This window comes from Leucopleurus acutus (genome assembly GCF_964270905.1).
Source record: "Leucopleurus acutus genome assembly, chromosome: 12".
Taxonomy (NCBI): domain Eukaryota; kingdom Metazoa; phylum Chordata; class Mammalia; order Artiodactyla; family Delphinidae; genus Leucopleurus; species Leucopleurus acutus.
Genome location: NC_139154.1, coordinates 58,654,523 through 58,675,932, shown reverse-complemented (window position 1 = coordinate 58,675,932; position 21,410 = coordinate 58,654,523). Strand labels below are relative to the sequence as shown.

At 36.4% G+C, this 21,410-nt stretch overlaps 1 protein-coding gene across 3 annotated transcripts in view; it reads left to right on the top strand.

Moving 5' to 3' along the window:
* The window catches only part of MAP4K3 (mitogen-activated protein kinase kinase kinase kinase 3), a 189,765-nt gene that overhangs the window by 104,738 nt on the left and 63,617 nt on the right, over positions 1-21,410 (top strand). For all 3 annotated transcript variants that reach the window (XM_082851871.1, XM_082851870.1, XM_082851872.1), the window contains exons 5-8: positions 8,767-8,822; positions 9,412-9,459; positions 12,477-12,519; positions 14,048-14,120. In XM_082851871.1, coding sequence (XP_082707997.1) covers positions 8,767-8,822; positions 9,412-9,459; positions 12,477-12,519; positions 14,048-14,120 — 220 coding nt within the window. The remainder of the gene's footprint in view (positions 1-8,766; positions 8,823-9,411; positions 9,460-12,476; positions 12,520-14,047; positions 14,121-21,410) is intronic.

Below are 21,410 nucleotides of genomic sequence, written 5' to 3'. Positions count from 1 at the left end.
ATTCAGAATAATGACAGTGAAGACGATTCAGGACCTCAGAAAAAGAATGAAGGCAAAGATCGAGAAGATGCAAGAAATGTTTAACAAACCCTAGAAGAATTAAATAACAAACAGACAGAAATGAACAATAAAACAACTGAAATGAAAAATACACTAGAAGAAATCAACAGGAGAATGACTCAGGCAGAAGAACGGGTAAGTGACCTGGAAGACAGAATGGTGGAAATCAACCGCAGAACAGAATAAAGAAAAAAGAATGATAAGAAATGAAGACAGCCTAAGAGACCTCTGAGGCAACATTAAATGCACCAACAATCACATTATAGGGGTCCCAGAAGGAGAAGAGAGAGAGAAAGGACCCAAGAAAATATTTCAAAAGGTTATAGTCAGAAACTTCTCTAGCATGGGAAAGGAAATAGCCACCCAAGCCCAGGAAGCACAGAGAGTCCCAGACAGGATAAGCCCAAGGAGAAACACACAGAGACACATTGTAATCAAATTGACAAAAATTAAAGACAAAAATTATTAAAAGCAACAAGGGAAAAATGACAAATAACATACAAGGGAACTCCCATAAGGTTAACAGCTGATTTCTCAGCAGAAACTCTACAAGCCAGAAGGGAGTGGCATGATATATTTAAAGTGATAAAAGTGAAGAACCTACAAGCAAGAATACTCTACCCAGCAAGGTTCTCATTCAGATTTGATGGAGAAATCAGAAGCTTTACAAACAAGAAAAAGCTAAGAGAATTCAGTGTCACCAAACCAGCTCTACACGAAATCCTAAAGGAACTTCTCTAAGTGGGAAACACAAGAGAAGAAAAGGACCTACGAAAACAAACCCAAGGGCTTCCCTGGTGGCACAGTGGTTGAGAGTCCGCCTGCCGATGCAGGGAACATGGGTTTGTGCCCTGGTCTGGGAGGATCCCACATGCCACGGAGCAGCTGGGCCCGTGAGCCATGGCTGCTGAGCCTGCGCATCCGGAGCTTGTGCTCCGCAACGGGAGAGGCCACAACAGTGAGAGGCCCACGTACCGCAAAAAAAAAAAAAAAAAAAAAAAACCAAAAACAATTAAGAATAAGGTAATAGGAACATACATATTGATAATTACCTTAAATGTGAATGGATTAAATGCTCCAACCAAAAGACACAGGCTCACTGAATGGATAAAAAAACAAGACCTGTATATATGCTGTCTAAAAGAGACCCACTAAAGACTTAGGGACACATACAGACTGGAAGTGAGGGGATGGAAAAGCATATTCCATGCAAGTGGAAATCAAAAGAAAGCTAGAGTAGCAATACTCATATCTGATAAAATAGACTTTAAAATAGAGAATGTTACAAGAGACAAGGAAGGACACTCCATAATGATCAAGGGATCAATCCAAGAAGAAGATACAACAATTATAAATATATGTGCACCCAACATAGGAGCACCTCAATACATAAGGCAAATGCTAACAGCTATAAAAGAGGAAATTGATAGTAACACAGTAATAGTGGAGGATTTAACACCTCACTTACACCAATGGACAGATCATCCAGACAGAAAATTAATAAGGAAACACAAGCTTTAAATGACACAGTAGACCAGATTTAATTGATATTTATAGGACATTCCATCCCAAAACAGCAGATTACACTTTCTTCTCAAGTGCATATGGAACATTCTCCAGGATAGATCACATCTTAGGTCACAAATCCAGCATCGGTAAATTTAAGAAAATTGAAATCATATCAAGCATCTTTTCCAACCACAACACTATGAGATTAAAAATCAATTACAGGGAAAAAAACCCATAAAAAACACAAACACATGGAGGCTAAACAATACACTACTAAATAACCAGGAGATCACTGAGGAAATCAAACAATACCTAGAGACAAATGACAATGAAAACACGACGATCCAAAACCTATGGGATGAAGCAAAAGCAGTTCTAAGAGGGAAGTTTATAGCAGTACAATCCACCTCAAGAAAAAAGAAAAATCTCAAACAGTCTAACCTTACACCTAAAGGAACTAGAGAAAGAAGAACAAACAAAACCCAAAGTTAGTAGAAGGAAGGAAATCATAAAGATCAGAGTAGAAATAAATGAAATAGAAACAAAACAGTAGCAAAGATCAATGAAACTAAAACCTGGTTCTTTGAGAAGATAATCAAAATTGATAAACCTTTAGCCAGACTCATCAAGAAAAAGAGGGAGAGGACTCAAATCAATAAAATTAGAAATGAAAAAGGAGAAGTTACAAGAGACCCCACAGAAATACAAAGCATCGTTAGGAGACTACTACAAGCAACTCTATGCCAATAAAATGGACAACGTGGAAGAAAGGGTCAAATTCTTAGAAAAGCACAACCTTCCAAGACTGAACCAGGAAGAAATAGAAAATATAAACAGACCAATCTTAAGCACTGAAATTGAAACTGTGATTAAAAATCTTACAAGCAACTAAAGTCCAGGACCAGATGGCTTCAGAGGTGAATTCTTTCAAACATTTAGAGAAGAGCTAACACCCATCCTTCTCGAACTCTTTCAAAATATTGCAGAGGAAGGAACACTCCCAAAGTCATTCTACAAGGCCACCATCAGTCTGATACTAAAACCAGACAAAGATACTACAAAAAAGAGAAAATTACAGACCAGTATCACTGATGAATATAGATGCAAAAATCCTCAACATAGTACTAGCAAACAAAATCCAACAACACATTAAAAGGATCATACACCATGATCAAGTGGGATTTATCCCAGGGATGCAAGGTTTCTTCAATATACACAAATCAATCAATGTGATACACCACATTAACAAATTGAAGAATAAAAACCTACTGATCATCTCAGTAGATGCAGAAAAAGCTTTTGACAAAATTTAACACACATTTATGATTAAAACTCGCCAGAGGGCTTCCCTGGTGGCGCAGTTGGTTAAGAATCTGCCTGCCAATGCAGGGGACACGGGTTTGAGCCCTGGTCCAGGAAGATCCCACATGCCACGGAGCAACTAAGCCTGTGTGCTACAACTACTGAGCCTGCACTCTAGAGCCTGCAAGCCACAACTACTGAAGCCCACGTACCACAACTACTGAAGCCCACGCACCTAGAGCCCGTGCTCCACCACAATGAGAAGCCTGTGCACCACAACAAAGAGTAGCCCCGGCTTGCCACAAGTAGAGAAAGCCCGCGTGCAGCAATGAAGACCCAGTTCAGCCAAAAACAAGTAAATAAGTAAATGTATTAAAAAAAAAAAAAAACTCTCCAGAAAGTGGGCATAGAGGGAACCTACATCAACATAATAAAGGCCCATATATGACAGACCCACGGCAACCATCATTCTCAATGGTGAAAAACTGAAAGCATTTACTCTAAAATCAGGAACAAGACAAGGATGTCCACTCTCACCACTCTTATTCAACATAGTCTTGGAAGCCCTAGCCACAGTAATCAGAAGAAAAAGAAAAGGAATTCGACTTGGAAAAGAAGTAAAACTTTCACTGTTTGCAGATGACATGGTACTATACATAGAAAATGCTAAAGATGACACCAGAAAACTACTAGAGCTAATCAATGAATTTGGTAAAGTTACAGGATACAAAATTAATGCACAGAAATCTCTTGCATTCCTATACACTAACAACGAAAGATCAGAAAGAGAAATTAAGGAAACAATCCCATTCACCATTGCAGCAAAAAGAATAAAATATCTAGGAATAAATCTACCTAAGGAGGTAAAAGACCTGTACTCAGAAAACTATAAGACACTGATGAAAGAAATCAAAGATGAGACAAACAGATGGAGAGATATACCATGTTCTTGGATTGGAAGAATCAATATTGTGAAAATGACTATACTACCCATAGCAGTCTACAGATTCAGTGCATTCCCTATCAAATTACCAATGGCATTTTTTATGGAACTAGAACAAAAAATCTTAAAATTTGTATGGAGACACAAAAGACCCCAAATAGCCAAAGCAATCTTGAGGAAAATAAAACGGAGCTGAGGCTTCCCTGGTGACACAGTGGTTGAGAGTCCGCCTGCCGATGCAGGGGACGTGGGTTCGTGCCCCGGTCTGGAAGATCCCACATGCTGCAGAGCGGCTAGGCCTGTGAGCCATGGCCACTGAGCCTGCGCGTCCGGAGCCTGTGCTCCGCAACAGGAGAGGCCACAACTGTGAGAGGCCCAAGTACTGGAAAAAAAAAAAAAAAACGGAGCTGGAGGAATCAGACTCCCTGACTTCAGACTATACTACAAAGCTACAGTAATCAAGACAGTATGGTACTGGCACAAAACAGAAATATAGATCAGTGAAACAGGATAGAAAGCCCAGAGATGAACCCACACACCTATGGTCAACTAATCTATGACAAAGGAGGCAAGAAAAACAAAAAAAGTTATTTTCTGAGAATATTTTTTTTTAGGTGTGTGGCTATTCTTCGTATTTGAGAAAATTTTCCTTTTTGTTAATGACATTTTGATTTCAAAGGTTTAGTGAAAATTGAGAAATATTTGTCATCATTTTGCATTGCAGAACATACACGGTATTTCTGGAAGCTTGTTATAAATTCAAAAAGCTGTTTTCCCCTTTTTTTGTCTTCATTTGGACTAATTTCTCTACTATTGTTTCCACACTTACTGATTTAATTTCCTTCTTCCTGAAGATTTTTTCAGCTAGGCCTCTAGTGGTAAACTCTCAGTCTTTGATCCTCATTCTTAAATGATAGTGGACATGGGCACATTTTCTCCGTTGACAGGTATTTTTGTTAGCATTTCGAAGATGCTGGACTATGGTCTTCTAGTTTCTGTAGTTCTTGGTAGTTTCTGCTGACTTGATCCTTTACAGGTAATCTTCCTTTCTTTGTAATTGCTTTTAAGATTTTTCTCTTTATTTCTGGTGCTTCTAGTATCTAAATGTAGATTTACTTTTCCTGCTTGGGACTTGAAGTGCTTATGTCCAAGATTTTAGTTCTTTTCTCAAGTCTGACAATGATCAATTATTATCCCTTCAAATATTTTCTCCTTCAGGTTCTCTGATCTCTCCTTCTAGAATTTCAGTTCGATGTACATTAGCTCTCCATGTCTCTTAAAGTGAGCTTCATTTTTCCACTTTTTAATCCCTCAGAGCACTGAGGGTACTCGTAACCATCTTCCAGTTCACTGATTGTACACCTAATTTGGTGACCATATTTTTCATTTCTAGAAATTGTTTGGTTCTATTTCACATCTCTTTCCATTTTTTGTCTTATTCTTTCCTTGTAATTTTTCATCCCTTCTTTTATATCTTTAGTTTATTTAAGCATACTTATTTTTTAGTCTTAGATTGTCTGGTAATCCCATCAGATATACATGATTGGTCTTAGGTGTCTGATTCTGCTTTCTTCATTAAGAAGCAAGAAAGCCAATTTAGTTACAGAGATAGGTTGTCATGATTGTTATTCCATTTCATCCCTCTGATGGAAGTAACATAGTAATATGAATCTGTTAGTACTGATTTGTTTATACAGCAACTGGGTCAGTGGAAGAAATAATTTCGTATTAACTTGGATGCTCTCAAACATGCATGCTAAGAATATACAGGCTTATATGCAGCCCCAAACCCTGTCTTTCTCTGTATGCACACCTTTGATTGCACCCAGGTTTCTACCAGATAACCTCCTCATGGCAACGTATAGTCCTCTTTGGCTGTAGTCTACACTGCTGTCTACTTGCATCACCATATAAAACATATACCTCCATTTCTCTCAGTGTGTGTCTCTTTCCTCCTCTCCTCTCTCTCTTTCATCATGTTGTCATTCTATGGGGAGTAAAATAAATATCCTGGATTACCTTATTTGGTGAAAGACAAGTTCTACTTTTCTAATTACCACAGTGCTTGTGGGTTTTTGTTTGTTTCTTTGCTGGTGTATACAAACCAAATTTGATCCATCATGCAAAAATTTTTTTGATTAAAGCCTCCTTTTTAAAATTATTTCCACTTATTTATAAAGTACCATTAAGCCAAATTTTATATTTTCTCTTACGTCCATCATTTACTCCAAATGATTGTTTTAAATTTAACTCTCCTGAAAGGAGAACTATATTAGTTATCTATTGCTGTATAACAATGATCTTAAAATTTGTCATCTTAAAACAAACATTTATTATCTCAGTTACTAAGGGTCAGGAATTCAAGAATGGTTTAATTGGGTGATTTCCCTTGCAGGACAGGGCAAAACATGCATAAGACATTTGGTCCATGCCAAAAATCCTTGAAATTTGGTCCTGTCCAGAATGTCCATGAGCATATTTGGTTCATGCCACATGGTTTTGGACAGGACCAGATATCAAGGATCTTTTGGCATGGACCCAATGTCTTATGGACATTTTGGGCAGGACCAAATATGAACAAATATCAAGAGCCTTTTGGTGTGGACCAAAAGTCTTAGGGAGGTTTGGGGCAGGACCAAATGTCTGCGAACTGGATGATTCTAGCTCATGGTCACTCATGAGGGTGCAGTCAAGCTCTTGGCTGGAACTGTAGTCATCTGAAGGCTTGACTAAGGTTGGAGGATTTGCTTTCAAGATGATTCACTTACATAGCTATTGGCAGGAGGTCTCAATTCCTTGCCACAAGGATCTCGCTATAGGACAGCTTGAGTGTCTTCACAGGATGGCAGCTGGCTTCTCCCAGAGGAAATGATGCCAGAGAGCAAGGAGGAAGCCATAAAACCTTTTATGATGTAGTCTCAGAATTTGCATTCTGTTACTACCACCACAATTTGTTCTTTAAAAGCAAGTCATTTCTGTCCAGCCCACACTCAGGAAGGGAATTAAGTTCCAGCTCTTGAGGGGGATGTATTAGAGAATTCATGGACATATTTTGACCACGAGGGTGAGGGCAGCAGGGCAACTTTTGACTTTACATTTTTTCATGAGTTCCTTCTCCTCTCCTTCTGTTTACTTTTTCTTTGAGAACTAACATTAGAACCTTTTATTGTTCCAACATAATAGATTTTTTGTCTCTATTTTTCACTGAACATTTTTCTTTCTGTTTAATATTGTCCTTTAACAACTTTATGCATTGTTATATCATTTATGGTGAATTTTTTTTCTCATTTGTTTCATAATTTTGAGATCATCTTCAGGGGGAATTCCATATGGCTTTTGAGAGTGTGTCCTTCCGACAGTGTTGGATTTTTTTTTCCCTGGGACCCCAGTGACCTCATTGTTTTCTATATATATTTGAACCCTAAACCTGAGTGAAGAAGAGGCCTTTTAAATTCTAAGAGGAAACATTTTTTCTCCTGTCCAGATCCCAGGCCGTGACACACAAATCCCTAGTCATCTCCTGCTGCTAATCCACTATTTTAATGAGGGTGTAGCCCTTTAAGGATTCTGGTTTTATGTGGGTGTTTGTTTTAACTCTTCTTCTACAGAGCTGTAACCTTTTCTTCTGTGCCCATGTAGGGGATAAAACTAAAGCCCTAGCTTACTAAGATTGGCCTTCCCCTAAGAGACAACTGGACTATTTGTCATTTTTACCATTCTGTTTTTCATTTTCGTTTTTGCGTTTGGCTTCTGGACAAGTCTCTTACTGTTTATGAGCTTAGCTAGGCATTTAAAAGATTATTTAAAATTTTTTTTCCTGGTGTTAACTTTCAGGGTTTTCAGGTTATCTTATTTGCTGTATTGTGGGAACACACATCTCAAGAAGGCCTATCTTACTGGATGAGAGTAGGCTTACAAGCCACGGAAGTTAGTTACTATATGGTTTATCCTCATTTAAACTTAGTCTTGTCCCCAAAAGAATCTAAGTGAAATAGATTTCTCTCTTCCACAATTGTAAAATACAAGTACTCTGAACTACGCATTTTTACAAAGCTGTTAAGTTTAGGTAAATGGGAGATCACTGTCTAGCACGTGATTTCATGGTTGGAATTTGATTCAGTTTCTAGAATAGTTTTTCCTGCCTAACTTAACTTCTTTATTCTAAAGTGATTTAATAGCGAGAAAGAGAAAACTATTTAAATGTTTTTCATAAGTCGAAAGGTGTGCACAGAGGAAATATTCAAATATTATATGATTAAGCTATGTATATTGATATGGAAAGGTGTCCATGAAAAGTGAAAAGGCAAGTTTCAGAATTGTATGTGTAATATGATTCCATTTATGTTTATGTGTTTGTGCACTGTATACCTGTACTATATAAAACATCTATGCATTAAGTCATCTGGTAGACTATAGGCCAAACTATTGGTATTGTTTATTATTGAGTAATACTGGTTTGGATAAGGAAAAGACCTGTCTCTGTTGATTGGAATTTTTTATATTGAACATGTATTAATTTTATATCTATAAAGCTAATAATTTTAGGGGAAAAGTATTGATTTTTAACCTAGTCAATGTTACATGTCAGTTTTTTTAAAAAGCTTTAATAAAAACTAGCTAAACGTCTTGGCCATGCTTTCTTTCTTTTAACATTTAAGAGGTAATATGATCAGGTGTAAACATGAAAATGTAATTAATTTCAGTGACTATTTCAATGTTTTATTCATTCCACAAACACTTACTGAGTAGCTTTTCCATGCCAGGCACTGTTCTAAACACTGGGGATACAATGAGCAAATCAGATTTTTTTAAATTCCTGCCCTCATGAAGCTTACTTTTTAGTAGAATTTAAGTATATTAAGTCTATTGCTTAGTGGAACTTGTAATCTTTGTCTCTTATTGAAAAACATACTTTGACTAATTTTATTAACATTAATTTTTTTCTCTTATAGTAACGGGACCTCTGTCAGAACTGCAAATTGCATATGTTAGCAGAGAAACACTACAGGTAAATTCAATGTTAATTAAAAAGTAATGTTCTTTATTAAATTAAATGTTTAATTATTGTGCATTACCTGTTAAGCAGAGTAAGGATTTAAATATTCTAGTTTGGTAAACTCTTGAATTTAACACATTTCAAAGTTGTGTAGTAAACTCAAATTATATTTGCAAATAAACACGTTAAAGCTTCAGTATCATAATGTACCTCCTAAAATTTAAGCACTATGGATTTGTTATTTATTTTTATATTCCTCTTAATACCAAAGAAAAGCTTGAAAATTAAGCATTCTTATGGGATTGAAACTCATTCTGATACAAATTGGATATTTACTTTTAAAAAGTTATTTCAAACTATTTGCAGAGTTTAGTGAAAATTATTTCTCTTAGGAAAATTAGTGGTTCAAACTGAGCTCCGCCTCTCATTTTCTCGATTCTTTTATCTTTTTGGATACTCTGGTAAAATAAAATGATTATCACTAGTGCTTTCTGTAATGAGTAAATAAATAAGACAGAATACTACTCATTGATGACTTTAAATCCCAAAGCGTGTTCTGTAGTAAAGTCTTGTTAATTTTTCTTTTTTTTTGAAACTCCAGGGATTATACTATCTTCACAGTAAAGGAAAAATGCACAGGGATATAAAGGTATATATCATATGTTTACCTAATGGCCCTCTCTTCATTTTTAAATATTCTGACCCCAAACTGTTGAGCAAAATTGTATCAGTTATTCTATTTGATGAATTTGTTATCTTAATATGTTACTATAATAAAATTGAGTGATACTTTGAAGGGTTTATTAATTTTTTTAAAGCAGCTCTATTGAGATACAGTTCACATACAATAAAATTCACCCTTTTAAAGTGTACAATTGTGGATTCATGTTTTAATAACACATTTTAGCTTATTTGTAGTTATATATTTATAAAATGCAAATTAGGTCCATAGCTTTCATTAATTTACAGTCTTTAGGAAGTTTCATGCTTTGAATATTGTAGTAAACTTTGGCAATCTTAAGGAACTGTCATTAATAATGTATAAAAATGGATAAACTAAGCCTTGACCTTTTCTGCTGGTCTTTAACTGGCAGAGGAGAGCAGGTACACGGGCCATGCTGTGGTAAACCACCCCTATCCTGGGACTCTGAGGTTATTTCCAAAGATACTGCCGTCTTCCCAGCCTGGATATTTTCTCTGTTTGTTTATTTTTTCTTTTCTTTTCTTCTTCCTCATTCATCTTACCTCCTGCTTTTTCTTTCCCCCTTTTGTTTTCTCTAACATAAAGGTTCTAACCCTTTTTTGCAGGGGATGTGGGTGTGGGAATCATGTGCTCTTTGAGTCTGATGAAAGCCATGGACTCTCTCCTCCAAAAATGCTCTTATGCACATGCCTTCAAATTTTGCATGAAATTTCAGTGGACTCTCAGATCACCTGCTGAGATCCTCTACCCTAAGTATTGTTCATAAACCACTTAAAAGACATAAGCAAAGAGCCTTGGGTTCAAAGGTGGGAGAGATCCTGAGAAGATAAGTGTATCAAGAAAGATTCTGTGTCATTGGCACTTAAATGGTCTGGAAGGATTGATAGATTTTTGTCAGAAATGGAAGTTGGAATGCCTTCTAAGCAGAAGGAACAGCGTGAGCAAAGATACAGAGGTCAGAAAGTGTGGGGTCATTTTAGGGGGTATAAAGGCTGCACCATATAATTGAAGAGAAGAGAATGTAGGATAGTGATAAGAGATGGTGTTGGCCAGGAGGTTTGGTGCTCCACTATGCAAGAACTTGTGCGCTGGACTTCAGAGTTTGGGCCTAATTGGATAGATTCTAGCCATCACCACTATTTCTACCTTGTCTAAGCCACCGTTATATTATATCTCACCTGGACTTCTGGAATAGCCTTCTAACTGGTTTCCCTGCTCCCATTCTTGAGTGATCCTACAGTCAGTTCTCTCCCTCACACCAAAGTGACCTTTGTAAATCAGATCTTGTCGCTCTCCTGCTTATAAACCACGGTTGGCTTCCCACCATACTCAGTACAGTATTCAGATGTTTTTACCATGGCCATTAAGGTTATGCATGATCTGGCCCCTGCTTTCCTCTCCGACCTCATCTTATACTCTTCTTTGTTTTACTCATTCTGTTCTAGGCACACTAAACTTGGAGTTCCTGGAATATGTTGAGTTCATTCTGGTTCCAGGACTTTGTATTTGCTGTTACCTCTTTCTGGAATGTTCTTCTAGATTTTGGCATGACTCTGCACCCTCTCTTCAACTAGATCTCTGCTTAAATATCCCTGCCTTAGGGAGGCCTTCCCTTCCTGCTTTATCTTCAGAGTGCTTATCTCTACCTGGCTTTGAATCATTTATTGGTTCATTCATTCGTGTGTGTGTGTGTGTGTGTGTGTGTGTGTGTGTGTATTTGTTTTTAGATTTTCTTTCTCTCCTGCTTAGACGTAAACTCCTTGAGAGCTGGAACTTTTTCATTACTATAACCCCAGAGCTTCAAGTAGCATCTGGTTGCTAGTAGTCTCAGGGAGAGAGGGATGAATGGACACCTAGATGGATGGATGGAAGAATGCATTATAAGTGCAGGTGACATGATATAAACTGTAATTTAGAAAAATTAATCTGGAGCTGGGGAAAGACCAAACTGAAGACTCTGGCAGAAGTCTAGATAGCTAGGGCCTAATTCAAGTTGAAATCCCTACTCTAGTTTCTTTTTCCTTTTTCTCATTTCTCCCGTTACTCCTTAGAGTTGCAGTAATATCAAGGGGTGCAGGTTTGGGTTATTTCTTCCTCTTTTGGGGGCTGGAAGGGGTTTCCTAGTATTTGTTACCCCGAACTTATACTTAAAAAATTGATTGCATCCTGAACCATAGCGGATTACTTTTGCTTCCTCATTTAAAAGTTGCCCAGAGGCGGGACAGGGGTGGGGAGCCTGTAGTACCTTTGAGAGCCAGTATTTCTACCTCCTCCAAAAGCTCTCAGTTTTTTGAAGATGAAGTCATTATTATCACCTTCTTCTTTGAGCTTAGGTCAAGAAGCAAAAGTGGATAAAAATGCTGCTAGGTCATGCAAACAGGTGACATTTTAATTCTGTGGGACTGTGCCTAGTTGTTTATGTATTGAATGGCCCCATACTCTGGGCAGAGACACATTAGGATGGACAGCCCCACAGACTAAGTAGTAAGGTTCAGTCTTACACATTAGCATTGGTTCAACTGATGTTAAGTACCTAGAAAGGGAGATGTGTTTTGGTGGATTTGGACAGGAAATGGCAATGAAGTTTAACATGTAATTCAAGGAACTGAATAATGCCATTGTAAGGTAACAGTTTAGTATAGTGACAGCGCTTAATCAGTAAGAAAATAGCATTCAGATTAAAACTAATATGCCACTTTCATAATAACATTCATATTATTTTAATAGCAGCTTTTTGCAAGGCAGAACATTATGTAGGAATAGTCAAATTGCCTAAAAAGTGGACAGTAAATTTTCCTATGAATGTAATGGTTTAACATTTTAATTGGGCCTACTATAAATCGTCAGTATTTCTAGGGTTAAGCCTGCCACTTGTGATTATTTTAAATATATATATTTAATCTTTTATATGTGCTTTCTGATAAAATGTTTCCTACTTTAACTAAAATGTTCTCACTTTGAAGGGAGCTAACATTCTGTTAACGGATAATGGTCATGTGAAATTAGGTAAGTAAATTTTAATTTCGTCACTTGCACAAATTTATTCCAAAACATAGTAAGTTTATGTTTTCCTCTCCAGGACTAGGTTTCCCCTCCCTCAGCAGCATCTATATATCTTTAGGTGGAAATCTCACTGCGGGACATGACATATGTAATCTCTCTGTATCTATTTCTTCTTCTCTTAAGTGGGGATAAAGTCTATCCTTCACATGGGACAGATTCATTATAAAGATATAGTGAAATAATATCCCTTAAAAATTCTTTCACCTCTAATCCTAGGAGTGGGACTTCTAGTAAGAAATCTATACGAGATTACCTTGTGACCAAAAAATAAGGCAAAGAAACAAAAGCCAAAAACTCAATAATGCAAAAAATCCTACCTGCTTACACAAGCTTTTAAAATGAAACACTGTATTAGTTATATAAGAATGTAATTTAGATGCTGAATCGTGCTTTATTTGAAACTGTAACTTTTATTTTGTAACTTTTGATTGTCAAGTTATTAAAATAGTTCAATACCTAAATAATAACTTAATCTGAAAGTTTAAGACAGGAAACATGTACAGTATAGTAACTTTATAAACAAAGTTATGTCTGTTAGATATTAAATGAAGTATTTAATAACAAATATGAAAATTATTTTGAACTACATATCACTATAAAATCAAAATTCAAGCAAATATTTATCTTCTAAAAATATGATTAAACTATTTTGACCTATAGCCTATAATAGGGACTAATCAGATTTAAAAGTATCATAATTTACATATAATAAAATTTTCCTAAGCTACCTCTAAATATGAGAAAAGCAGTTATCTAACTGTTGATGGCTTAGTGAACAGTTTCCATCTGCAATTTAAAATTTGTGTCAATATTATGTGCCTTACTCAAAGGCATCCTATATATTAATATGTCTTAGTTTATAAAGATTTAGAAATCATCATTAAAAAAACTAGAAAATATTAGAACTCAATATACTTAAAAAATAGCAACATAAAAATAAACTGACATAAAAATAAATTTCTTGATAGTGATAGTTATTGGTATTAGAATATATTGCTAAGGTAAGATTTTGGGGAATATTCTGTTTGTCTTTTCACGGTAGATAGATTTACCAATAGAGATTTCGTTTTTTTTAATGTCAGTTGTTATGTATATGGCAGGAAGTGAATGGAATGTATTCCTACTTAAGGTCCCTTCCAGTGATTTTCCTTGAATTTCAGGGCCTGGGAATTAGAAATTATAACATTAAATCTGGCAGGTTAGATTCTCTCAGTTGTCTCTTCCTCATCAAAATTATTTGATCTTGACTTTTGTTGTCATTTGATTCATGTGGGGTTGTATGGGAATCCATTTGGCTATCATACGCACTATTTTGTGATATTTTAATGCTAGTCCATTAGAGTTACAAATTTTAATGTGATGTTTGAGAATATTTCATTTCTGTGAAATTAATTTAATGGAAATAATTATATGTTACTTTTAAATAATTTTACTTTATTTTATTTTCTAAACGTGTCTCTTTTTTTAATAGCTGATTTTGGAGTGTCTGCTCAGATAACAGCTACAATTGCCAAACGGAAGTCTTTCATTGGTACACCATATTGGTAATTGTATTTTAATTGATAATTTAACTTTTTGTTTTTCTATCATTATTGTATGCAGTGTTTATTAAAAAATAGACTGAATGGTCAAAATTATTAGGACTAAAACAGGTTAAGGAAGTCAGCAACAGGCTAAGTAATTTAGGCATATATACTTTTGGATGAATTACAATACATAGCCATAGAATATTCTCCATACTCTTTTTTATTATGTGGAAAGGGCTTTAAAGATTGATATGCTTTTAGAAACCTTGATATAGTTCCAGTTTTGCCCAAAAAAAACCCAACTCTTGGTCCTACACATATTACATGTATTTTCACAGATTAGTTTGTATTCTGACGAATTTTTCAACATTATCTTATTCACAGTATTCCCTAGCTCAAAACTTTTTGACATATCTTGGTTGCACACAAGATCAAGTACATATTTCTTGGCATTTGGAGTCTTCCGGCGTCTGGCCTCTGTCTGCCTCATTAACTTTATTTTTTTTTATTTTTTATTTTTTTTGCGGTATGCGGGCCTCTCACTGTTGTGGCCTCTCCCGTTGCGGAGCACAGGCTCCAGACGGGCAGGTTCAGCGGCCACGGCTCACAGGCCTAGCCGCTCCACGGCATATGGGATCTTCCCAGACCGGGGCACGAACCCATGTCCCCTGCATCAGCAGGCGGACTCTCAACCACTGCGCCACCAGGGACGCCCTAACTTTATTTTTTTTTAATTAATTTATTTTATTTATTTATTTTTGGCTGTGTTGGGTCTTCGTTGCTGCGCACGGGCTTTCTCTAGTTGCTGCGAGTGGGGGCTGCTCTTCTTTTTTGGTCCATGGGCTTCTCATTGCGGTGGCTTCTCTTGTTGCAGAGCACAGGCTCTAGGCACGGGCTTCAGTAATTGTGGTGCGCGGGCTTAGTTGCTTCGCATCATGTGGGATCCTCCCAGACTAGGGATCGAACCCGTGTCCCCTGCATTGGCAGGCGGATTCTTAACCACTGCACCACCAGGCAAGTCCGTGCCTCATTAACTTTAAGTTCTACTAGTTGCCTCCACAGACCTTCCTCTCTAGCCATGTTTTTGTCTGCTGGGTGTTCTTTGATCATTCTATACAAACTATCTTATTCATTCATTTATTTGTTCAATAAATGTTTTTACCACTTACTATGTGCCAGATATGCTGTTAGTCATTGTGCATATAGTGGTGGATAGGTATAGAGCTTTTTAGCGCACATGATTCCCTTGAAGTAAGGGCACTCTGGAAATCTTAACATTGTTCAGCTTAAGTGCTACCATTCCTCTCCCAGTGCCCTCCTGATCTGCCTCCTCAGCAGTGGGATAGCACTAATCTGGTTGACTTCTTTTCATGTTTAAGAAATGATGTATACCATTTTTGATATTTGTCTTTTTATGAAACAGGTACATACTTTAAAAGTCAAATAGTACTAAAGAGACTGATAAATTCTTCTAGTTGTGTCTTCTGCCATCTGTAGCATTATTATTATTTATAGGCTTTGTGTTACAATAGGTGAAGATTTTATTAATAGTTCTCTTCATTCATCATTCAGTCTTCTTATCCTTTCAGTGTACTTGCTGAGTCAATTATTATACTACTATTACACTTACTGTCTTTAAAATTTTTTCTTATATCTAATAATTCTTTTATTTGCTTAGTTTGTATTTTTTATCCTTGGCCAAGACTTCCATACCTCCCCATATTCTGCAGTCTGAAAGATGCCTCTATATAATTTTCCATGCCATAAATAGTCCTGATTTTGGGAGGTTTTATTTGCTTTGTTTTAATTTGTTTTTTTTTTTTTTTATTAAAGTTAAGTCTTCCTGGGGTCCTCCTCCCTCCTATTCCAATCTGAAATGTTTATTTTCTAGGATTTTTCCATAGCTTCGCCTTGGGAATTCATTTCCTGGAATCCAAGTCTTCTTCCTCCTTCATAAATTTCTCCCTCTCTCACGTTTTGATAAATTACTGAGAAATTTGAGGGGTAAAAATTTTTGAGACTCTGCATGTCTAGCCTCACACACACACGATTGATAATTTGGATGAATATGGCATTCTAGGTTGGAATTTTTGAAGCATTGCTCTAGTGTCTTTTCTCTGATGTTGATGGGAACTGTGGTGCCATTATGACACATGATTTTTATTTTTAACATCTTTATTTGAGTATAATTGCTTTACAATGTTCTATTAGTTTCTGCTGTATAACAAAGTGAATCAGCTATACGTTTACATGTATCCCCATATCCCCTCCCTCTTGCATCTCCCTCCCACCCCTCTAGGTGGTCACAAAGGACCGAGCTGATCTCCCTGTGCTATGCAGCTGCTTCCCACTAGCTATCTGTTTTACATTGGGAAGTGTACACGTCAGTGGTACTCTCTCACTTTGTCCCAGCTTACCCTTCCCCCTCCCCGTGTCCTCAAGTCCATTCTCTATGTCTGCATCTTTATTCCTATCCTGCCCCTAGGTTCATCAGAACCATTTTGTGTTTTTAGATTCCATATATATGTGTTAGCATATGGTATTTGTTTTTCTCTTTCTGACTTACTTCACTCTGTATGACAGACTCTAGCTCCATGCACCTCACTACAAATAGTTCAATTTCGTTTCTTTTTATGGCTGAGTAATATTCCATTGTATATATGTGTCACATCTTCTTTATCCATTCATCTGTCGATGGACACTTAGGTTGCTTCCATGTCCTGGCTATTGTAAATAGTGCTACAGTGAACATTGTGATACATGTCTCTTTTTGAATTATGGTTTTCTCAGGGTATATGCCCAGTAGTGGGATTGCTGGGTCGTATGGTAGTTCTATTTTAGTTTTTTAAGGAACCTCCATACTGTTTTCCATATCAGTGGCTGTATCAATTTCCATTCCCACCAAAAGTCCAAGAGGATTCCCTTTTCTCCACACCCTCTCCAGCATTTATAGTTTGTAGATTTTTTGATGATGGCCATTCTGACAGGTGTGAGGTGATACCTCATTGTAGTTTTGATTTCCATTTCTCTAATGATTAGTGATGTTGAACATCCTTTCATGTGTTTGTTGGCAATCTGTATATCTTCTTTGGAGAAATGTCTATTTAGGTCTTCTGCCCATTTTTGGATTGGGTTGTTTGTTGTTTTGACATTGAGCTTCACGAGCTGCTTGTATATTTTGGAGATTAATCCTTTGTCAGTTGCTTCATTTGCAAATATTTTCTCCCATTCTGCGGGTTGTCTTTTCGTCTTCTTTATGGTTTCCTTTGCTATGCAAAAGCTTTTAAGTTTCATTAGGTTCTGTTTGTTTATTTTTATTTCCATTTCTCTAAGAGTTAGGTCAGAAAGGATCTTGCTGTAATTTATGTCATAGAATGTTCTGCCTATGTTTTCCTCTAAGAGTTTTATAGTGTCCGGTCTTACATTTGGGTCTTTCATCCATTTTGAGTTTATTTTTGTGTACGGTGTTAGGGAGTGTTCTAATATCATTCTTTTACACGTAGCTGTCCAGTTTTCCCAGCACCACTTATTGAAGTGGCTGTCTTTTCTCCATTGTATACCCTTGCCTCCTGTGTCATAGATTAGTTGACCATAGGTGCGTGGGTTTATCTCTGGGCTTTCTATCCTGTTCCATTGATGTATATTTCTGTTTTTGTTCCAGTACCATACTGTCTTGATTACTGTAGCTTTGTAGTATAGTCTGAAGTTAGGGAGCCTGATTCCTCCAGCTCCATTTTTCTTTCTCAAGATTACTTTGGCTATTCGGGGTCTTTTGTGTTTCCGTACAAATTGTGAAATTTTTTGTTCTAGTTCTGTGAAAACTACCATTAGTAGTTTGCTAGGGATTGATTTGAATCTGTAGATTGCTTTGAATAGTAGAGTCATTTTCACAATGTTGATTCTTACAATCCAAAAACATGGTATAATCTCTCCATCTGTTTGTATCATCTTTAATTTCTTTCATCAGTGTCTTATAGCTTTCTGCATACAGGTCTTTTGTCTCCTTAGGGAAGGTTTATTCCTAGGTATTTGATTCTTTTTGTTGCAATGGTAAATGAGAGTGTTTCCTTAATTCCTGTTTCAGATTTTTCATCAATAGTATATAGAAATGCAAGAGATTTCTGTGTATTAATTGTGTATCCTGCTACTTTACCAAATTCATGGACTAGCTCTGGTAGTTTTCTGGTAGCATCTTTAGGATTCTCTACGTATAGTATCATGTCATCTGCAAACAGTGACAGTTTTACTTCTTCTTTTCCGATTTGGATTCCTTTTATTTCTTTTTCTTCTCTGATTGCTGTGGCTAAAACTTCCAAAACTATGTTGAATAATAGTGGTGAGAGTGGGCAACCTTGTCTTCTTCCTGATCTTAGTGGAAATGGTTTCAGTTTTTCAGCATTGAGAATGATGTTGGCTGTGGGTTTGTCATATATGGCCTTTATTATGATGAGGTAAGTTCCCTCTGTGTCTACTTTCTGGAGAGCTTTTATCATAAATGTGTGTTGAATTTTGTCAAAGCTTTTTCTGCATCTGTTGAGATTATCATATGGTTTTTCTCCTTCAATTTGTTAATATGGTGTATCACATTGATTTATTTGCATATATTGAAGAATCCTTGCATTCATGGGAGAAACCCCACTTGATCATGGCATATGATCATTTTAATGTGTTGTTGGATTCTGTTTGCTAATATTTTGTTGAGGATTTTTGCATCTATGTTCATCAGTGATATTGGCCTGTAGTTTTCTTTTTTTGTGATATCTTTGTCTGGTTTTGATATTAGGGTGATGGTGGCCTCGTAGAATGAGTTTGTGAGTGTTCTACCCTCTGCTATATTTTGGAAGAGTTTGAGAAGAATAGGTATTAGCTCTTCTCTAAATGTTTGATAGAATTCGCCTGTGAAGCCATCTGGTCCTGAACTATTGTTTGTTGAAGATTTTTCATCGAAGTCTCAATTTCAGTGCTTGTGATTGGTCTGTTTATATTTTCTATTTCTTCCTGGTTGTCTTGGAAGGTTGTGCTTTTCTAAAAATTTGTCCACTGTTTCCAGGTTGTCCATTTTATTGGCATAGAGTTGCTTGTAGTAGTCCCTTATGATGCTTTGTATTTCTGCAGGGTCTGTTATTACTTCTCCTTTTTCATTTCTAATTCTGTTGATTTGAGTCTTCTCCCTTTTTTTGTTGATGAGTCTGGCTAATGGTTAATCAATTTTGTTTATCTTCTCAAAAACCAGCTTTTGTTTTTATTGATCTTTGGTATCGTTGCCTTCATTTCTTTTTCATTTATTTCTGGTCTTATATTTATGATTTCTTTCCTTCTGCTAACTTTGGAGTTTTTTTGTTCTTTCTCTAATTGCTTTAGGTGTAAGGTTAGGTTGTTTATTTGAGAAGTTTCTTGTTTCTTGAGGTAGTATTGTATTGCTATAAACTTCCCTCTTAGAACTGCTTTTGCTGCATTCCATAAGTTTTGGGTCGTCGTGTTTTCATTGTCATTTCTTTCTAGGTATTTTTTGATTCGCTCTTTTTCTTCCTCAGTGATCTCTTGGTTATTTAGTAGCATATTGTTTAGCCTCCATGTTTTTGTATTTTTTACAGTTTTTTTCCTGTTATTTCTATCTAGTCTCTTAGCATTGTGGTCAGAAAAGATACTTGATATGATTTTAGTTTTCTAAAATTTACCGAGGCTTGATTTGTGACCCAAGATATGATGTATCCTGCAGAATGTTCCATGAGCACTTGAGAAGAAAGTATATTCTGTTGTTTTTGGATGGATAGTCCTATAAATATCAATTAAGTCCATCTTGTTTAATGTGTCATTTAAAGCTTGTTTTCCTTATTTATTTTCATTTTGGATGCTCTGTCCATGGTGAAAGTGGGGTGTTAAAGTCCCCTACTATGATTGTGTTACTGTTGATTTCCCCTTTTCTGGCTGTTAACGTTTTCCTTATGTATTGAGGTGCTTCTATGTTGGGTGCATAAATATTTACAATTGTTAAATCTTCTTCTTGGATTGATCCCTTGGTCATTATGGAGTGTCCTTCTTTGTCTCCTGTAATGGTCTGTATTTTAAAGTCTATTTTGTCTGATATGAGAACTGCTGCTCCAGCTTTCTTTTGATTTCCATTTGCATGGAATATTTTTTTCCATCCCCTCACTTTCGGTCTGTATGTGTCCCTAGGTCTGAGGTGAGTCTCTTGTAGACAGCATATATATGAGTTTTGTTTTTGTATCCATTCAGCCAGTCTGTGTCTTTTGGTTGGAGCATTTAATCCATTTACATTTAAGGAAATTACCGATATATATGTTCCCATTACCATTTTCTTAATTGTTTGGGGTTGTTTTTGTAGGTCTTTTCCTTCTCTTGTGTTTCCTCCCTAGAGACGTTCCTTTAGCATTTGTTGTAGAGCTGGTTTGGTGGTGCTGAATTCTCTTAACTTTTGCTTGTTTGTAAAGGTTTTAATTTCTCTATTGAATCTGAAAGAGATCCTTGCTTGGTAGAGTAATTTTGGTTGTAGGTTTTTCCCTTTCATCACTTTAAATATGTCCTGCCACTCCCTTCTGGCTTGCAGAGTTTCTGCTGAAAGATCAGCTGTTAACCTTAAGGGAATTCCCTTGTATGTTATTTGTTGCTTTTCCCTTGCTGCTTTTAATATTTTTTCTTTGTGTTTAATTTTTGATAGTTTGATTAATATATGTCTTGCCATGTTTCTCCATGGATTTATCCTGTAATGGACTCTCTGTGCTTCCTGGACTTGATTGACTACTTCCTTTCCCATATTAGGGGAGTTTTCAACTATAATCTCTTCAAATATTTTCTCAGTCCCTTTCTTTTTCTCTTCTTCTTCTGGGACCCCTATAATTCAAATGTTGGTGCATTTAATGTTGTCCCAGAGGTCTCTGAGACTGTCTTCAATTCTTTTCATTCTTTTTTCTTTATTCTGCGCTGTGGTAGTTACTTCCATATTTTATCTTCCAGGTCCCTTATCTGTTCTTCTGCCTCAATTATCCTGCTATTGATTCCTTCTAGAGAATTTTAATCTCATTTATTGTGTTGTTCCTCACTGTTTCTTTGCTCTTTAGTTCTTCTAGATCCCTGTTAAACGTTTCTTGTATTTTCTGCATTCTATTTCCAAGATTTTGGATCATCTTTAGTATCATTACTCTGAATTCTTTTTCAGGTAGACTGCCTGTTTCCTCTTCATTTGTTTGGTCTGGTGGGTTCTTACCTTTCTCCTTCATCTGTTGCGTATTTCTCTGTCTTCTCATTTTGCTTAACTTAATGTGTTTGGGGTCTCCTTTTTGCAGGCTG